The 16,836-nt window shown below is 37.8% G+C and overlaps 1 protein-coding gene across 7 annotated transcripts in view; it reads left to right on the forward strand.

The window, feature by feature from the left end:
* The window catches only part of LTBP1 (latent transforming growth factor beta binding protein 1), a 196,637-nt gene that overhangs the window by 96,869 nt on the left and 82,932 nt on the right, over positions 1–16,836 (forward strand). For all 7 annotated transcript variants that reach the window (XM_080408153.1, XM_080408152.1, XM_080408151.1 and 4 more), the window contains 2 exons: positions 6,823–6,925; positions 12,601–12,672. In XM_080408153.1, the coding sequence (XP_080264279.1) occupies positions 6,823–6,925; positions 12,601–12,672 (175 nt within the window). The remainder of the gene's footprint in view (positions 1–6,822; positions 6,926–12,600; positions 12,673–16,836) is intronic.

Here is a 16,836-nt window from a genome sequence, read left to right on the forward strand (position 1 = left end):
AGTCTTTTTTCTCAAAATTGATTTGGTCTCTTTTTTTGCTTAACTGTAAAGAGGGAGGCATTTTTTTGCAAAGCAGCATGAAAGTGGAGACACTGGTATTTCCAAATTTCTCTAAAGCAGTCTCTTTCTGACTAGATTCACAAGTAATGCTGTTCTCTTCAGCAGATTTTTTGAGTATCATTTTTACCAGAGATGACTTCTGGTGATATCAGCATCTATAATTTAAAAACAAAATATGAAAGAGTTATTATTCTAAAGAGACAGAGATATTGAAGTTACTTACCTGGCTGAAAGCAGCAGATGCCAAAATATGCAGAAGAGAAGCTGGTTAAGTTGTCATGTCTGCCTATGCTGGTTCGTTCCGCCTCACTGTTCCTCGGTTGTGCTGGTAGAACTGCTGAGAGGGGCTGGACTGCTGTCGAAATTGGTCGCTGAAAGGATTTAAAAAATACTGTCTTCTGATCCCCCCTTTTTTGTTTGGGGTATTTTAAATTCAGGTCAGTTTCAGGTTGTAGTGTTCAAGGGATATATTCCACTCCTTGCTTGTAAGTTGTTTGCCGAATGATGTTTTGTGCTTACCTTGTGAATTACTTTGAAAGGTGTTGCAGAAAAGACACATACTTGTTACAGCTCTGTTGAGAAGAATGCCTGAATTAGAGTTGTGGTATTGTGAAGTGAAACATTGTATTAAAATAATACTTTGGAAAATCATGTTAAAGAAAAATCAAATATACCACCTATAGCAGACAATAGAAGCATATTTTGATAGGGTTTTCTTAATTAAGCTTAATAATATTAATTGTGAACACTAGTAAAGACTATTGAAGATTATAAGGGCTATCCATTTTTCAGTGTAATTAAAATGCTCGCATATGTGTTCAGATGTGTTTTAAATGCTGCTTAGTTCTGATAAATAACAAGTATGTCTGATAAACAGGTGTTAGTTGATCAGCATCTTTAGTGGGATATATTTCTATGGAAACATTTTATTTAATACTGTGTTTCAGTAATATCTTTTACAGGAAACATTTAGTTTGAGTAACACTCTTCTCTCTGCTGTCAGACTTGGTAGAATACAAAATAAGCCAAGTGATAAGTGGCAGCTGGAAGAGGTCAGAAATTGTTGACATTGCATCATGATAAAGATTCTGACTGCAAATCATTAAGCGTTTACTTCAGTTGATTTAGAAAAGGGCATAGACTGATCAGGTACTTAACTTTGAGAATATACATAAAATTTTTAGGAAATGGGCTTAGATCACTGAGTTTTTAAAGTAATAAACAAAGACATCAAAGTACTTGAGTTAGAAATCAGAGCAGCAAAATATGTTGATAGCTTGATAGCTATTAATGCATAACCTAATGTATCAATACTACTGTATGCAATATGATCGTAGTGTATGTAGTCTGGAGGTGATGACAGTAGTAATATGACAGTTGAAGTTATTCATTCGACAGTTGAAGTTATTCATTCAACTGTATAAATATCCCTGTTGAACTTTAGATTTAACAAAACATTTCCTGTGGAGGTAAATTTCAGGTATTTTCATTTTTTGACAGCTCCATGAAATGAACTTCCCTATTTATATTCTTAGGCAGGAAAAATGATACAAGTAAAGTTCTGTGCTTTGTACTGGTACTTTTTCTCTTAAAGCACTTCTAAAACCTTTTTTTCTTTAGAATAGTCTTAAAAATACCATCTCATAAAATAAAATAACTGCCTGGAATTCCTTGAAGCTCATGGTTTGGCTTCTGAAGTTCTTAAACAAATAGACTGTCAGAAATCAGTGTGGGTTCATTTCCAGGATTAATGCTTCATTCACAATAGATTCTTTGCAAGATCAATACCCTGAAATATCAGAAGATTAAAGATGTATCGGATACCAAAAACACCAAACATTGTTTTAATTACTCAAATAGAAGAAAGCTGGATAATTTTTGCTTGCCTATGAAGAATGTTCTGCTTAAGCCAAAACAAATTCTTTACCAGTTCTTTTAGAAAGTCTGGAAGTATTTAAGTTTTTCTCCTCTGCTTATGAGACAATGCCTGTTAGTGAGCCAGTGCTACATGGGATAATACTCTACATTTGTAACAACCTGTCATTCAGCTGGTCAGTAAGCTAATTAAGTATGTTTGTTAATTGTTTCAGTAATACGGTTTATTAAGTTTGAGGTTTCTTATTCTCTTTGTCGTGCCTATAGGGGGAAAAAACCCTCAACAATCCAAGGTCTGTGCCTGTTGAATAGTTTACAGAAAGTTAAACAGTGTATCCATTCACTTCTGCTATTGTGGTATGTGAAATGCAGTCGTTTGAGCTGAATCCCAGAGTCATTAGCCTTTAACTCAGGCAAAGCAGCTATCAATTTCAATCATACTTAATCATGTGACACTCTCTTATTTACGCTTGTATTGTGGTTTTAACTAACAGCTTATGACAGGGATTTGTAGATGGGTCACACAGGAGTGGGAGTCCCAGGAAACGTTGTGGTCCCTCAGCCAGAATCCTCTGCGGTTGCCCTGAGACTAATTGCCAGACTGGGCTTTCTACTGCACTTTACAGGGAGCTGAATAAATTCCTTCTACTGCCTTAGCAGAGGGATTTCGAGGATATAATCCTTCCTTTTCCCTGGCATTGGAAAATGCATGAAACCCTGGTGGCAGTGCACAACTCAAGTACTGTTAGCGCTCCAAGGCTGTGGAGATGGGGCAGAGGCTGGAGTCTGGACAGACAAACAAAGAAGTGATGTGGCTTGGGGTGGCCTTTGTGCACCAGCACAAGGTCAGCCAGAATTTCAGTCTACCAGTGGGAATATTCAGTACTTCCTTCAGTTATATAAAATATTGGCATAGAAGCCCAGGCACGCATTGGGAAAAATATGTGGATTCAAAACAATACTTTCAGTGTCTGTGAGTGCTTTACCCAGGAAGAACTTTGTTTTATAGCAGTACCATGTGTGCCTTATACTGCTGCTACTGCTGACCCTCTTTCAGCACAGTTGAGCTCTTATACCAGTCCTTCATGACTTCTTTGCCTTCTGAACCAGTAAACATTATCTCCAAATTGCAAGCTTGTGACAGAGGTATCATTCATGAAAATCTGTTCTTTTCCAGAAGCCCTCTGGAATACAAGCTAGATTAGTTTAAAATATGTGTTGGATGATGGATAGAAAATTGTAAACCTAAGCTTAGGGAATGGCATCATCTTCATGTATAATGCAAGTTGTATGCTTGTGTTTAGTTTCCCTGCTTATTTTAGGTTCATATTTATGTGTTGGAGTTGTGTTGAATGGTGACACAAACTAAAAATAGTTATGGATTCCCCCAAGTGACTTTTCCAGTCACTTGTGACTCAGAGACTGGAACAGACTGTCTGAAGAACTGATGAGTTCTTCTCAGTAGTAGGAAGTGGGTAAGACTTTTGAAGTGGATAGAAATTACCTAAAAGTTTTTGAGACCTGTAGAAACAGAGCTTCAGTTCATTGATGCTTAGGGCTTGTGAAAGGAAGGAGCATCTTAAGAAACTGTAGCTGGCAAGGAAAAAGTTTGTGCAGTGCCATGAGTTTTGGAAGTATCTGAAATCCTATTAGATGTACCAGAGAAATCAGGGTTTATTAGCCGTAGAAGAACTCTCTGTTTCTGTTTGGCTTAGGACTTTGCAGAACAGTCATTTTTTCTGATGCATAGCTCCAAAATTACACAGATCTTACACCACTAGGAGCCCCATGTGGCAGTTGCTTTTCCTTGCTGTCCAGTTTCTACAATGATCTGGACGTTAACCAAATTATCATTGATTCTTCAAGCTTTAATTCACCACAGAGGCAATGGGAGCAGCAGCTTTAATCATTGCCAGTTTTTACTGACAGGACTACAAACCACAGTTGCCAGATGACTCAGACTTTGGCATCTTTATTTTTGCTCATGGTTTTTATATGGAAATTTGAAAAAGTTATGACCACAGAGATCATGATTTTCAGTAGAGTGCAAATGCTGTAGCACCACACCTAAACTAAAAGTGGGCTTTAATCCATCTTCCTCCTCTTTTTTTTTTTTTAACTTCTCCTTTGTTTTATATGCTTCGTTCATGATGGCATGTTGGCTCTCACATTAGTGAAGTCTTGCCTTGACACACACGAGCTGCTGGGATGTGTCCTTCAGGCTTGTGACCTTGCAGAGGAACACTAGGTGTTAGGTAATGTGCCTTGTTGCCCAAATGCTCCATTTCTGAGATCATAAGGGGAGGTGCAGCACCAGCCTTGATTCCTCCCACTTCTTTTTCGGAGAGAGGAGAGTTGTAAAACTGAGGACCAAGGTGGGGAAAAGGGTTGAGTGCAAATTGGTTTGGTTTAGCTCAATCTCAGTAACAGTCACAGTATACAACTTCAGTAAATGGCTTCTCTGTCTTTGAAGAAGCAGTTCTAGTTCTAGGAAAGCAATTGAGCAGCTGTAATTATAAAGTAAAACTGAGTAGCTGTGATTATTGAAGTAAAATGGTCCTTCCTAGAGCATGCCCACCTGGGATGAGGGTTGAGAAACCAGCATTGTTTAAAAATGTAACATGAATTCTCTAAGGTTTTAGGGCAAGCTACTTGGAGGAGGAGTACTCTGCAGTTGAAAGATTTTTGAGCTTCTGGAAACTGCAGCAAGGTTTCTGTATCATCTATCTAGAGGCAGTTGAAAGAGCTAGTTCGAATTCTTAAAACAGCCGAGTTGCTGCAGCAGAGGGAGTTGGGCAGAATTCCATTTGTACGTCTTTGTGAAGTACCAGGCCGAGAGCTGCTTCTGGAAATGAAACTCAGCAGACTCTGACTGATCAGGAATGGTCAATCTTGTACTAAACCTGCCAGTGCCCATGCCAAGGGAGTACAAGACGGCCTGAAAGATATATGTTCACATAGTGTAAGCCTGGGCCTGCATCTGAAAGGTGGGACTTGCTTTGGTACTTCACAGTTTCAACATAGCCCAACATCATCCAGGTGGGGGACTGTTTGTCACCCCTTGGAACAGGAAAATTTGTCACAAGACACTCTGCACATGGTAGTGTGAAAACAGACTCCTAAAGTTGCACAATAACCAAGCAATCTCTTTTAACCTGTTTGGCCACTCTGTTCGTTATGCTGTTCATGTGTCACCCTAAAATGAGGCTCACAGCACAAGAGGGGCTACCCCGTGTGGGTGTGATGTACAGAGGCACACTGTAGCTTCAGCAAGTTGCCCTGGGCTGAAAGCTCCATTTCATGAGGGAGGCTGGCTTTCACTGGGACAGAGGATGCTCCTGGCTGCTCACACATCCCTTGACAGATGTCTAAGCATCATATGCAGCAAGTGCTGAGGGGCTGCAGGTGGCACATTACAGTTTGATGTTTAAACAGTGAGCTGGTGCTGCTTTTAATTTGATTGGTGCCTGAGGAGTATCTGTGGAAAAGGGAAAGAGAAGATAGCTGGGATGATGCCTTGGCAACCTTCCCTATGGAAAAAGGGGACCCTTTGATGAGTCAGAGATCTGACATTGTGGGGTAGCCTGCTATCCTGTTAGTAGTCACATTGTGGAGCTGCACAGAGTAACTGTACTTCAGAAACATTGACTCATGGGTGTCAGTACGATTAAGAGCACACTGGAAAAATTTTGGGAAGGTGGGAGGAAGCTGTCAGTGCCTGTGCATTCTGCATGCTTCCCCACTGCAGTGACTCAGTTACCAGCCAAAGTGAAAGCGACCACAAGGCCACAGCCTGTACCATAAGATGAGCCAGCTATCTTGAGCTGCAAGCTAAGCAGCAGTGATCATTTGGGTCAGAGGTTTATATGCTGTCAGGAAGGAAGTTTAGATTGGGGAAGGTCTGTTCATACCGTACTGAGAATTCACACTTCAGCACGTTTGAATTGTTTGCTGCAGTGCCTATTTATATCAGCATTTGCTTTGAAAGTGTTACTAAGTGCAGCTGTTGTACATTTCTCTTGCACATTTTGCACTTCCATTTTATACCTAGTTGACTGGTTTAGATTTATTTTTTAATGTCTGCATCTCAAATACATTTAAGCTTTTTTACCATGAAAGATGGAAGAAAAATGCAAAAGTCAAGCCCATAACTAGTACCTTGTAAGCTTCTGAAAATTGTCTTACTAATGAAAAGCACAATAAGTAGATTCTTGATTGTGGGCAGTGGAGAGTATTGACCTCAAATTACTGCAAGGTTAATTTAAATATTTGCATGGGGAAAGAGACACTTGTTTGGAGTAACAGAGACGTCACTAACTTTGACTTCAGTCATCTTATCTGTATGACCTTCTTCAGTATCTGGGCAGCAGAATCTGTCATTACAATTTGACAGTTTTCGGTCAGTGGTCATAAACATTAAACTTAAGTTGGCAGGAAGTTGAGGCTTTTTAATAGGAAATAACACTGTAGAAATCAGTCATACTTTCTGTCTTTGAGAGTAATTAGAAAAGTATTTGAGATAATTTATACAGCTTTTGAAAAAGTGAACGAGCACATTTTTGAGGAAACATGTAGGGAAAAGGTGCCAATGGAAAGTTACTACCTTGGAAACTACACTCGTTCTTGTGACATACTGTTCTTTTCTGTTTCTTTCTCCTCCCTTTCAAGTTGATGCACAGGAAGATAACAATATCACCTAATTTACTCATGCCTGCATAGAGAGCCATTGCAATGCATGGGCACTATTTCAGTTCATCTGAGAGCTCCAGTGAATCTTCAGTGTCTTAGCAAGAGGTTGACCCAAGACGACTGAAAAAGAACATTGTACTAGAAGTGAGCATCACACCGTATCACTAACCGGAGTATTCTTTGTCTTGACTATTCCAGTGTGGCAAAGCACTTCCTGGCCTTTCCAAGCAAGAAGACTGCTGTGGAACCGTGGGTACTTCCTGGGGTTTTAACAAATGCCAGAAATGTCCCAAGAAGCCATGTAAGTGCTATTTTGTTGTTGTTCTCTGGATCAGTTATGGCTTTTTTTTCCCCCTCAAGTAGTATTTTTCCTTTTCAGGGGGTGGGGAAGGAACCTAGTAGAAAGAATAGGCTATGGTTTGATTTGGGATAGGTTGCAGAAACTGGAATTCTCCTGCATGCCAAAAGAGTTACAATATGCAGGCACAAAGTGCAGCCAGCAAAGTTAATGTTGTTGGGTCTTTCCCTTCTTCCTCCTCCTTTAAGTCAGTGATGCACTGTGGCGTTTTCTCAGTGCAGGAAGGATAATGACATTGAATCATCTTGCCTTTTCCAGCTGGATTTATTTTTTGAACAGAAATGTTAAATTATAGAGGCGCCAGTTACTGCTTGGAGAGAATGCAGTGACCTCTTGGGACTGCAGATGAACTTTCAAGTTTGGAGCCAAAGTTTTTCAGGCTCTAAATTGTCAATTACGTTTATGTTTTTTCCTCTATTTTTGAAATATTTTCCTCAACAATTAGGCAATGACAAAGAGTTTCCTCACAGTTTTGTTAGGATTTGACATCATATGAGAAAGAAATTTCAAATTATTTGCATGATAAGTGAAGCTAGTCTCTTAAACCTTTTGTGAATTACATTACTGTTGCAAAGTAATAGTAATACCACCCTGTCATGTCATATTTTCACCACTAAATGAAAGATGAGAAAAGATAATGTAATCTCTGTTTTGTAGGTGGAGAGGACCTGCATTTAATGAGCCAAAAACAGTGTAGGGAGTTGCAGTCATTCTTATGTAGGACTTCAAGGCCACTGTTACTTGTACAGATAGCAATGCTGGGAACATGTTCAGTGTTTGATTTATTACTTTTTAAGTATATTTTTGTCTGCAAGTCTTAATGTGGATATAAATACAATTCCAGCAGAAAACCTGCTGTTACTTCTACTTCTCTGACTCCTCCTTCCACAGGAGAGTCTAATATAAATTTATGCTGGCTCAGTCTGCTCTGCTAGTTTATGAAGCATTTAAATTTTGTGGTTTGGAGTATGTTTATGTTCTGATGTGCTTCCTAAAGAGAGCCTCCTTGGGGTCTTTGAGGGCCATAGTTAATAAAAAACTGGCACCTAAATTTTTATTCCTGTAGCACGTAAAACCAGTTTCTAACAGAGACATACATTCTGCATTGGTGTATGCATTGTGAAATGTGTCCTGATTTTATAGCTTTCTCCAACAAAGTAGCAATTTGAAAGACTACAACTGAAAGTCTTGTTCATGAGAAGCATGCAGGCATGTGAAATGTTGCTTAGTGGATGTAGGTGCACCATGAGAGGGATCACAAAAGCCTGAAACATGTTCGAACCAAAAACTGGTTGGAACTACTCATACAGATTTTTGGTGCCTGGTTCAAAGGGAAGCCCATTTGCTAGCTCTTCACATCTTAGATAAAACACTGGTCACCTCGGCCTGGAATCTACAATGGACAGTGCGTTGATCAGGCAGCTGCTTAATGCCAACATGCTCAGCATGATGTTAGGGGCGTGCAAACAGGAAAACACTGGGACAAACCATATCTGAAATCCTGGTCCCCAGATACTTCCTAGGTACATACAGAGAAGTGCCCAAACTTACCCTGAAATCTCTCCTGAAGTGAAGTCTGCCACCTTTTTTTCAAAGCACTGAGTAAGAATATTTTTTTAAAAAATGCTAATTAGATGAGTACTGTCCTTTTATTATAAAGATTAATGGCTAGCACACTTGCTTAAGATGGGACAATTCAGAGTTCCTTTATCTGCCAGAAGAATTTCTAATCTACATTTTATACCTATGAGGAGATGACCTAACCCATAAAACATAGAAACAATTCTTGGAACAGGACTGGGGACCTAGTCTTTTTCCCAGTGTACTTAATTATTTATGGTATGAGTCATGCTCACTCCTGCATTCTGGTTCAATCTGGAACTGTTTTTTTGAATGTAACTGTATGATTTCAAGAAGAGACAGAGAATGTTGCCACTTGGAATAATCCTGTCCTTATGATTAAAGCATTCCTGCAAAGTAAGGGTTTGGGTCTCCTAGACATAATGGGATACATTTCTCATCCTTTTAGGTGGGAGCTTTCACTGTACGTTAGCGTTTTAAGAAGGGAGGAGATGATGGTTCTGTTTCTGAAAACTGTCTGCTTTCTCCAGATTAAAATATAGTGTCATCTACCACTACATTGTATCAAGAGTATGATTCGGTTAGGTGTATGCTTCAAGAATATTCACTGAATCTGTTAGGAAGCTTTGGTAGAAGTATATTATATTTTCTTAATCTAGATTTGATTTAGGGATGAGTTAAGCATGATGCTGTTCAATCATGCCATGAATTGCAGCAATTCTGCTTGGGTGTAAATGGTGAACATTCAGATTTCTAAGAACTTAAGGTGATTTGGAGTGTTGCAGGAGTTTAAGTGATCTTAGAGTTTTATAGATGTTCATTTTGAACTTAGGCACACCACTTGAACTTTCAGGTCTGTTTTGCATCTGGGCCTAAGTGTCCTTTGGGCACAAGTGTCATATTAAGCCTCATGTCAGTATCCAAGTGTTATGCTTCCATAGACCAAACAGTTTCCAAAGATAAATGTAAATTTATGATAAGATCTAATGAAAGAGTAGAGTGGCTGTGTAAGGATTTGTATTTCATCATGTTGTTGGTTGGTAGGGTTTTTTTTTTACAATAATGAGAATGTTCTGGTGGTAAAAAGAGTATGTATTAGACATATGTTTATGAAATTATATATTTATATATTTTATATTTTTATGTATTAATATAGTATATCTATATTTGTATTATATGATATTGGGTAGAAAAAACTTAGGAGTCAGGCAAATTGTTAGTAAGTTATCAGTTAAGTGATGTCCTTGGTAGTTTCTCAGCAGGCAGAGTTAGTCCCACATTAGTCCCATGTAATTTTGACCTGTTCTGATACTTCACTGAATTGGTATTACACTGCTTATTGTAGACTTTCTGGAAGCAAACAGAATTCCTTTTGCTTTTATGGTTTTACGCTTCATAAACTTTGTTTAAGGTTGACCTCTTTCTGTAAAAATAGGTTATCAGGTTGCATTTAACATGATCTTCTGTGAAACCCACTTCAGCAAACTTCTTAAACATATACTTCAGTCTCATTAGCAGGCACTTTTCTTCGCCCTTTAGTCAACCACTTAATGATGTACGTAAGTTTGCATACATCTTGTTCCCACAGACTTAAGTAGGACTTTGTCCCTTTGTAAAGAGGTACTTGTATGCTTTGGGTGATAGCTACTGCTCAGGCAGGCTTCTGCCTTGTTGCAGTTTCAAGTATCTTGGCCTGAGACAGCTCCCATGTCTGTAAGTTTACAGGTTGTTCAGTATTACTGAAAAACAAAAGGAATTTTGGAACAGATCTCCACTTTTGAAGGCTTCTGCAGAAGATGACTTTTAAGACAAAGTGCATTTCTGTGTTACATGGGGAATGTTATGACTGTTCAGGCTTCTTGCTAACAGTTAATAATTACAAACAGGTTGTCTAAATGAGTAAAGGGTAAGTAATGTAGGACTCCATCCAGCTCCCACATGGATCACTAGCCATCAGTGAACAAGCTTCTTACTCTACTGTGACCTGCTTGGATTGCTGCTCTTTGTAGAAGGAAGAAAACAGCTGCTAGTAAGCCACTCTTTCCGGCTCGGTGTGGGAGTAGGAAGATGAGGAGGGAGGGAGAGGTTAAGATCTCTGATGTCACTCCACCACTGCACTTGCTAGAGCAGCTGAGTCACCCTGGAAGGGAAAATGTGTTGCTGCACTGGAAAAGGCCTGGCACAGCTCATGGGCTAGTCTCCACCTACAACTGGAAGAGCTCTGTTCTCCTCTGCCAGGCTGTACTGCAGGGTACTACTCCTGCCCACAAAAAGTTGAGACTTTCTTGGGTTTAGTGTGAATCAGGTCTGTAATGGCAAACACAGATAAGTTAGGACATAATCAGTGCAATTATGAATCTGCCTCTAGCAACATAAGCATTAGGAGTTTCATTGATATTTTTGGGGACCAGGAAGGAATATATTAATGCACTGCACTTTTGTAAATGTCACCTTAAATTTCAACTGGTTTTAAGATTAACATTGTGAAAATATTGGAGCTGCCTTGAAAATAAGTGTGTAGCAGCCACTTTATGGTGAGAGATGAAATTTTCAAATCTTAATTCGTGTTAGAGTGATTGTAGTCAATGTAAAGGTGGAGAAGTATGCGTTGAAAACTGTAAGAACATTGTTGCTATATTTTCATCTGTACTATTTTTGTGTTTTTAAGCAATTGCTAAGGAGAATCGCATCATTCTAATTAAACAAATATTTTAAGTAATTCACAGCAATTTGAAATAAAAGTATCTCACTCCAGAAACTGCTACTCAAGTTCATCACTTAAATTTTTCCAAAGAATAGGAAAAGCTTTAGAGCTAATGAAAATAATTCTTTTTCTTTTTTTCCCCACCCTTATAGTCAACCAGTTACCAGTTTTAAAATAAGCTGCAGGGTTAAATGTGCAATTCAGGCATTGTATGTGAAGTGAAGCCAAGTAAAAACATTATCTCACTTAGTTGTTCTGTCTTTTTTGACAGTTTATATACAGTAAAGATGGAAAGTAATGTGTTTTGATTTGTTGGGGGGGGGGTTGTTTGGTTGGGGTTTTTTATTGTTTTGTGGCCTGCTGAACATTTAGAATACTTTTAAAGGAAAACAAAAGATCTGGCCAAATGTTAGATAACTCTGTTGTAGCATTCAAATTATGAAAAACTCTCTAGACTCTTAGTAAAGGCACTTGTGTGATCATAGTGCCAAAAGTTTAGTCCTATACATTTAATAAAGTACTGGGATTTGCCAAGAGGTTAGCTTTTAATGCATAACCATACAAAGAAGTTACTGCTCTCATTTATGAAGATATAATAGTTTAAGAATCAATAAACAGTTTTCTGTAGTCTCAAAAGCAACATTAAGTGTAGGAAAGAAACAATAAATAAAAATATAAAACTAGTTAAATGAACACTTTCTATTTTGGCAAAATTGTATTTAGTCTGTGTTTTGCAGTGGTGTTATGCTCCTGACAGTTTACACTGATCAGCCAGCAACAGTCTTCTAAAATTCAGCAGCTTTGTTAGGTAAATTACAAATGTGCCTTTGTCTTCTTTCGGTTTTTTTTTAAGTTTATTTGCATCTATTTCCTCTGTATTTCAAACATTTTTTAATTTATTGTGGCAGGAGAAATGGTATCCAACAATTTTGCTTAACATTGAAGATACTTTTACTTTCTAAAGCTGCTTTCAGTTTCAAAACCATTGAGTTTCCATCATGAATCTTGAGCTTTATCTTTTCCCAACATGATATTCGTAGCTGGTTTGGAAAAGTAATTATTTGAATATTTGAGGACAACTAAGATGAAGGATAACATCCTGATTGCAAAGATTTCTTTTTTTGGAAAAAAGAATAACTGAAAACTCCAGTGGTATACACATGGAAAGAGGTGAAAGTAAGGTTACCTGTACAACCTTTAGTTTTGATTTCTTGACCTTCCATGCATCATATAATCTTACAATGATTTTTTTAAACAGATAATCAGATGTCAGACTCTCTTAATAAGCATATAAATCAGCAGTATTTAACTGACATAATTTTTTTTTCTTCAGCATACCATGGATACAGTCCTATGATGGAATGCCCACAAGGCTACAAGAGGATCAATGCTACGTTTTGTCAAGGTATGACAGTGTCCACAACTGATTGTCTTTATTTTGAGTACCAGTTTTTTGTAACAGATTATTTGATATGTATGACTTGGATTAATTAATCCAATTGATATGTATTTGGGAAAAAAATGTTGAGGCTACTTTTAATGCTTTCCAAATACTGGCATCTCCATAGAATGTTTTTTTGCTCTGGGGCAAAAAAGCTTTTAAATCTTTTATGTGTACTCTCATTTTCTTTGATGTATAAAGATGACTTCATAAGGATTCATTTACTTTGGTTGTCAGTAGAAATACACTGTTCTGGCAGTTCTTTTGCTAAGCATTGAACTTGCAGACTTGCTCATTTAAGTCAGATGAAATTAGCAATATAGAATAAATTGGGGGGGGGGGTTTAATAGATTTATGGATTCCCATCTATAATCATGAAAGTACAGAGTAATTGGAGAACAATTATTTTGGACTGAAAAGGTTAGACACAACAGTACTCAGAAAAGCCATGTAATGTTACTGGCAATTGGAAATTAAAAACTGTGCATACCTGGCTGCCGTGTAATGTGGTGACCCATGTACTTCAAGAATGTGTATAGTGCAGGTGAGGAGATATGGAATTAGATGCTGCATAAGTTCTGTTACTCCAGGATTACGCCCTGTATCTCCTGGCTGTAAGCACAGAAGTTACCCAAACATGAAGGGTTTTGGGATCTGCAGAGATCCGTACCTGGCAGGCTAGTCAGTTTGTTGTACTAGGTTTTGATAGTTTTTTTCCCCTGACACACTTTTGTATTCCATAACTAATACTGCAAGAAATATCAGGCTTGAAATAGTTTGTTTTACTATTGCCATCATTATCCCAGAAGAGAGCCGTAGACTCTAAATATAACTTGTGGTTGATACATGGAAATTTGTAACCTGGAGTTTAATCAGACAATAGGACTCGGATTATCCTGCCAGGAAGTAGACTGTTGATGAATTGTGCATGGGGACAAGCTCATAACTTTCTGGAGACAACACAGAATGGTGACCGCTGCAGGTTCCCCTTATTGCCTTATCAAGGCTGGGATGGCTCCTCTGTAATTTACTCACCAACACACTCCAAAAAGGAGGTGAAAATAAGGAGGAAACTGGGAGAAGGAATACCCGTGAAACAAAGCCAGGATGAAGTTTAGTCCTATTGATGTGACAAGAATACCATTTTCTTTCAGAGGGTCAGGATTTTGACCTTGGAAAAGTTATCAGGAAAGCTAGCTTTGTATGTGAAGGCTGTTGGCAGGGTGGATTTCAGTCCTGAAATTGTCACTAGCATGTTTTTCTCAATGGGTCAGGCAAAAGTATCCTGTTTGTGTTTATCTGAAGCAGACATGCTTTTCTAGAAGAGAAGAGGGCAGGGCTAATATGGAGCAAAGCAACATCAATAGCCGTGAAGAGAAAATTGTTCAGCTGCTGGCAGGGGAGTATTTGTATTCTTGTAATAAACCTTACAATTAAATTGGAAAACAGTGGCACAGCCTGTCCATATGCAAGTATACATTTTAATTAGATTATTCTTTGCTGAAAGGGTGTGCATGCTGTGTCCGTGCTCAGAAAGGGCCAGCGTTGCCAGACCAAATAGTAATGGGGATATATTTCCGAATCCCTGCCTGCAGCTAAAGGAGACTGCTGTTTTCACCTAGATACCCACCAACTTTCAGTGCCATTGAAAACTCAGGCCTAAAAGCCTAAGTAACCTTTTGCTCTACATTGTTTTTGCAGTCAAAAATCTCTTTAGTTTAGGAAGCCTATGTAGTATTAGTGTGATTAATAACCAGATCCTGATTTTTTTTCCTTTCAAGTGAGTGAACTAATGTAATGAAACATTCTTCTCTCTAATGTGTTATGTAGGGCAACAAAGAACCATCTGTGGGTATGCTAATTTGAACAGTTTAGTGTAATTGCTATCAAGAAAGCTTTTTTCCCCCTCAGTAATTATCTTTTCAGTGAGGTGATTTATTACATCTACACACATGGATGCCCTAAGGCTGTCATTAAAGCCAAAATACAGCTTATCAGAGTTACAACTTCTTTGTCAGAATCTGCATGCGATGCTAATTCCTGGTTCCCTGTTTAGAATTATACTTACTGATTCCTTCTTCTACTAATAGTTTTCTTGGAAAACTGAAATAGAATGAAAAAAAAGCTGGTGAAAAGCTTGGATTCATTTTTCAGGAAACTAACATATTGCCAATAGAGCACTTTAAAAATCTTATCTTGAAGAAATGGAAAGATACCTGAACACTTGTTGGTTTTCAATGCAAAGTAAAAAGTTAGGCATGGAAGTTCTTCAAAAGTCCTTGTATGCTTAAAAATTAAATATATATGAGCTTGCAGAAACTAGTACTTTTTTGTCGATGGATCATATTCTGTAATCATGTCCTCTGGGGACTTCAAGCTCTTTTCCCTTGGCTTCACTATGATTTAAGGTAAGTTTTGAAAGTATATTCTGCACTCCTACATTTGTCCCTAAAATATAGTAATAACATTGTTTTCTCTGCAAGTTGTATGTACTTTTTATTACTTGTAGCTTCATTACTTTTAAGTAATAAAAGAGCTTTGCTTCATAAGAAATGCTGTTTAATGTTACTTAGCTACTAAGTTAACAACCTTCTTTCAAAGAAGTTCTTTTATGATGATCATGCTGAGAAATGAATATATCTCCAGAAACTGGGCTGGGTTGCTATTTGGACATTGATTATGTGTTTGAAAAGTGTGGCTCTGCAAACTTGTGTTCCAGTAAATTCCACGCAGAAGTACAAAACAAGTTGGATTGATTTCTCCTGCTGCTACTCTGTAAGCTCACAAAAATCAGTGGGTCATTTCTTAGAATGAGCAACTGTTTTTTTCTGTAATTTAAAAAAATACATATTGCAGTAGTTTCATTAGCAACCAAACCTTTTTTTTTGTTTCACCCCTTGTTCTCACTAATCAGATTATTGTTGAAACAATCAACTATAATGGAGGCAGTAACATCTGGATATTTTTCTTAGAACTAAGGATATTAATAGCTGTTAACAATATAGATATAGCAGAAACAGTTGGAACAGTATTTTCAGTGGTGTTGGTAGGTGCAGTTGTAACTGATTTTCATAAAGAGAATGAAAAATGGTGCCTGCATATTAAGCCAATTTGGAGAACTTACAGTCAGATGGCATTCCTAGTGAAGCCTAGCATATACCTACCAGAATGAGTCAAATTTTCATAAATGAGACATAAATTATATATTCCAATCTTAATTTGCGACATGAGATATTGTGCATATTAAAGCACTTCCTGCATGAAAACATCTGTCAAAGCAGATATTACTAAATAACATTTAATGACTGACCACTAGGTCATTTCTAATTAAGAAGTTGCTTTGGAAAATTCTGATTAGTATATAATTGATCTAGAAAGGTTGCTTTACATAAATGTAGCGAAGTGTATTAAGTACGTGCAGTTCTTATTGGAAGGGAAGTTACTAACTTTGCCTCAAAAAGAGATAAATATTTTCTATTCATTTTTATTACTTAGTCATTTAAACAAAGTCAGTCAGTGTTTGAAAAGCATAGAAATTTGATTTCAGAGCTAAGTGCAGAAGTCCCCCTTCAGAAATTTAGCTTTCCATGGTGCTTAGGCCTGGAATCAGCTTTGGGCTGCTGCTGTTGCCATTGCTTTTGTCCTCCAACACGAGGCACTTGGGACAGAGGGGATGAGAATGGCTGCAGTACTTTCTACCCACCAGTTTATTCTGAATATTTCAGTGCAGCAGCCAGGGCTGTGGGGGTCTGACTAGGCTTTCTGCTTCTACAAGTTCCCTTTCTTGGTCCAGTTTCCATAAGAACCTTCTGAATATCATGACTGTCCTAGCTGGAGGCTGTTGCATATTTAGTTTTTATGCCTCATCATCTGTCATGTGTTGTCTTAAAAATTGTGGAATTGTGGACTTATACATTGTTTTCTTCTGTTTATGTGTCTTTGAAAAATCTGAATTTTTCATTCTCTTTTCAGACAGATTTATTCACGTAATCAAAAGTCACCTACCAAATGTGTAAAATAGAAAATTCATTGTATACAAATGGGATCTGTTGTTTTAAAAAAGGGATTATTAATTAATGCTAAATCACTTTGTAGTGTTCTTCAGTCTTGTTTATGAAAATTTTAGAT

This window comes from Falco punctatus (genome assembly GCF_963210335.1).
Source record: "Falco punctatus genome assembly, chromosome: 12".
NCBI classification, from domain to species: domain Eukaryota; kingdom Metazoa; phylum Chordata; class Aves; order Falconiformes; family Falconidae; genus Falco; species Falco punctatus.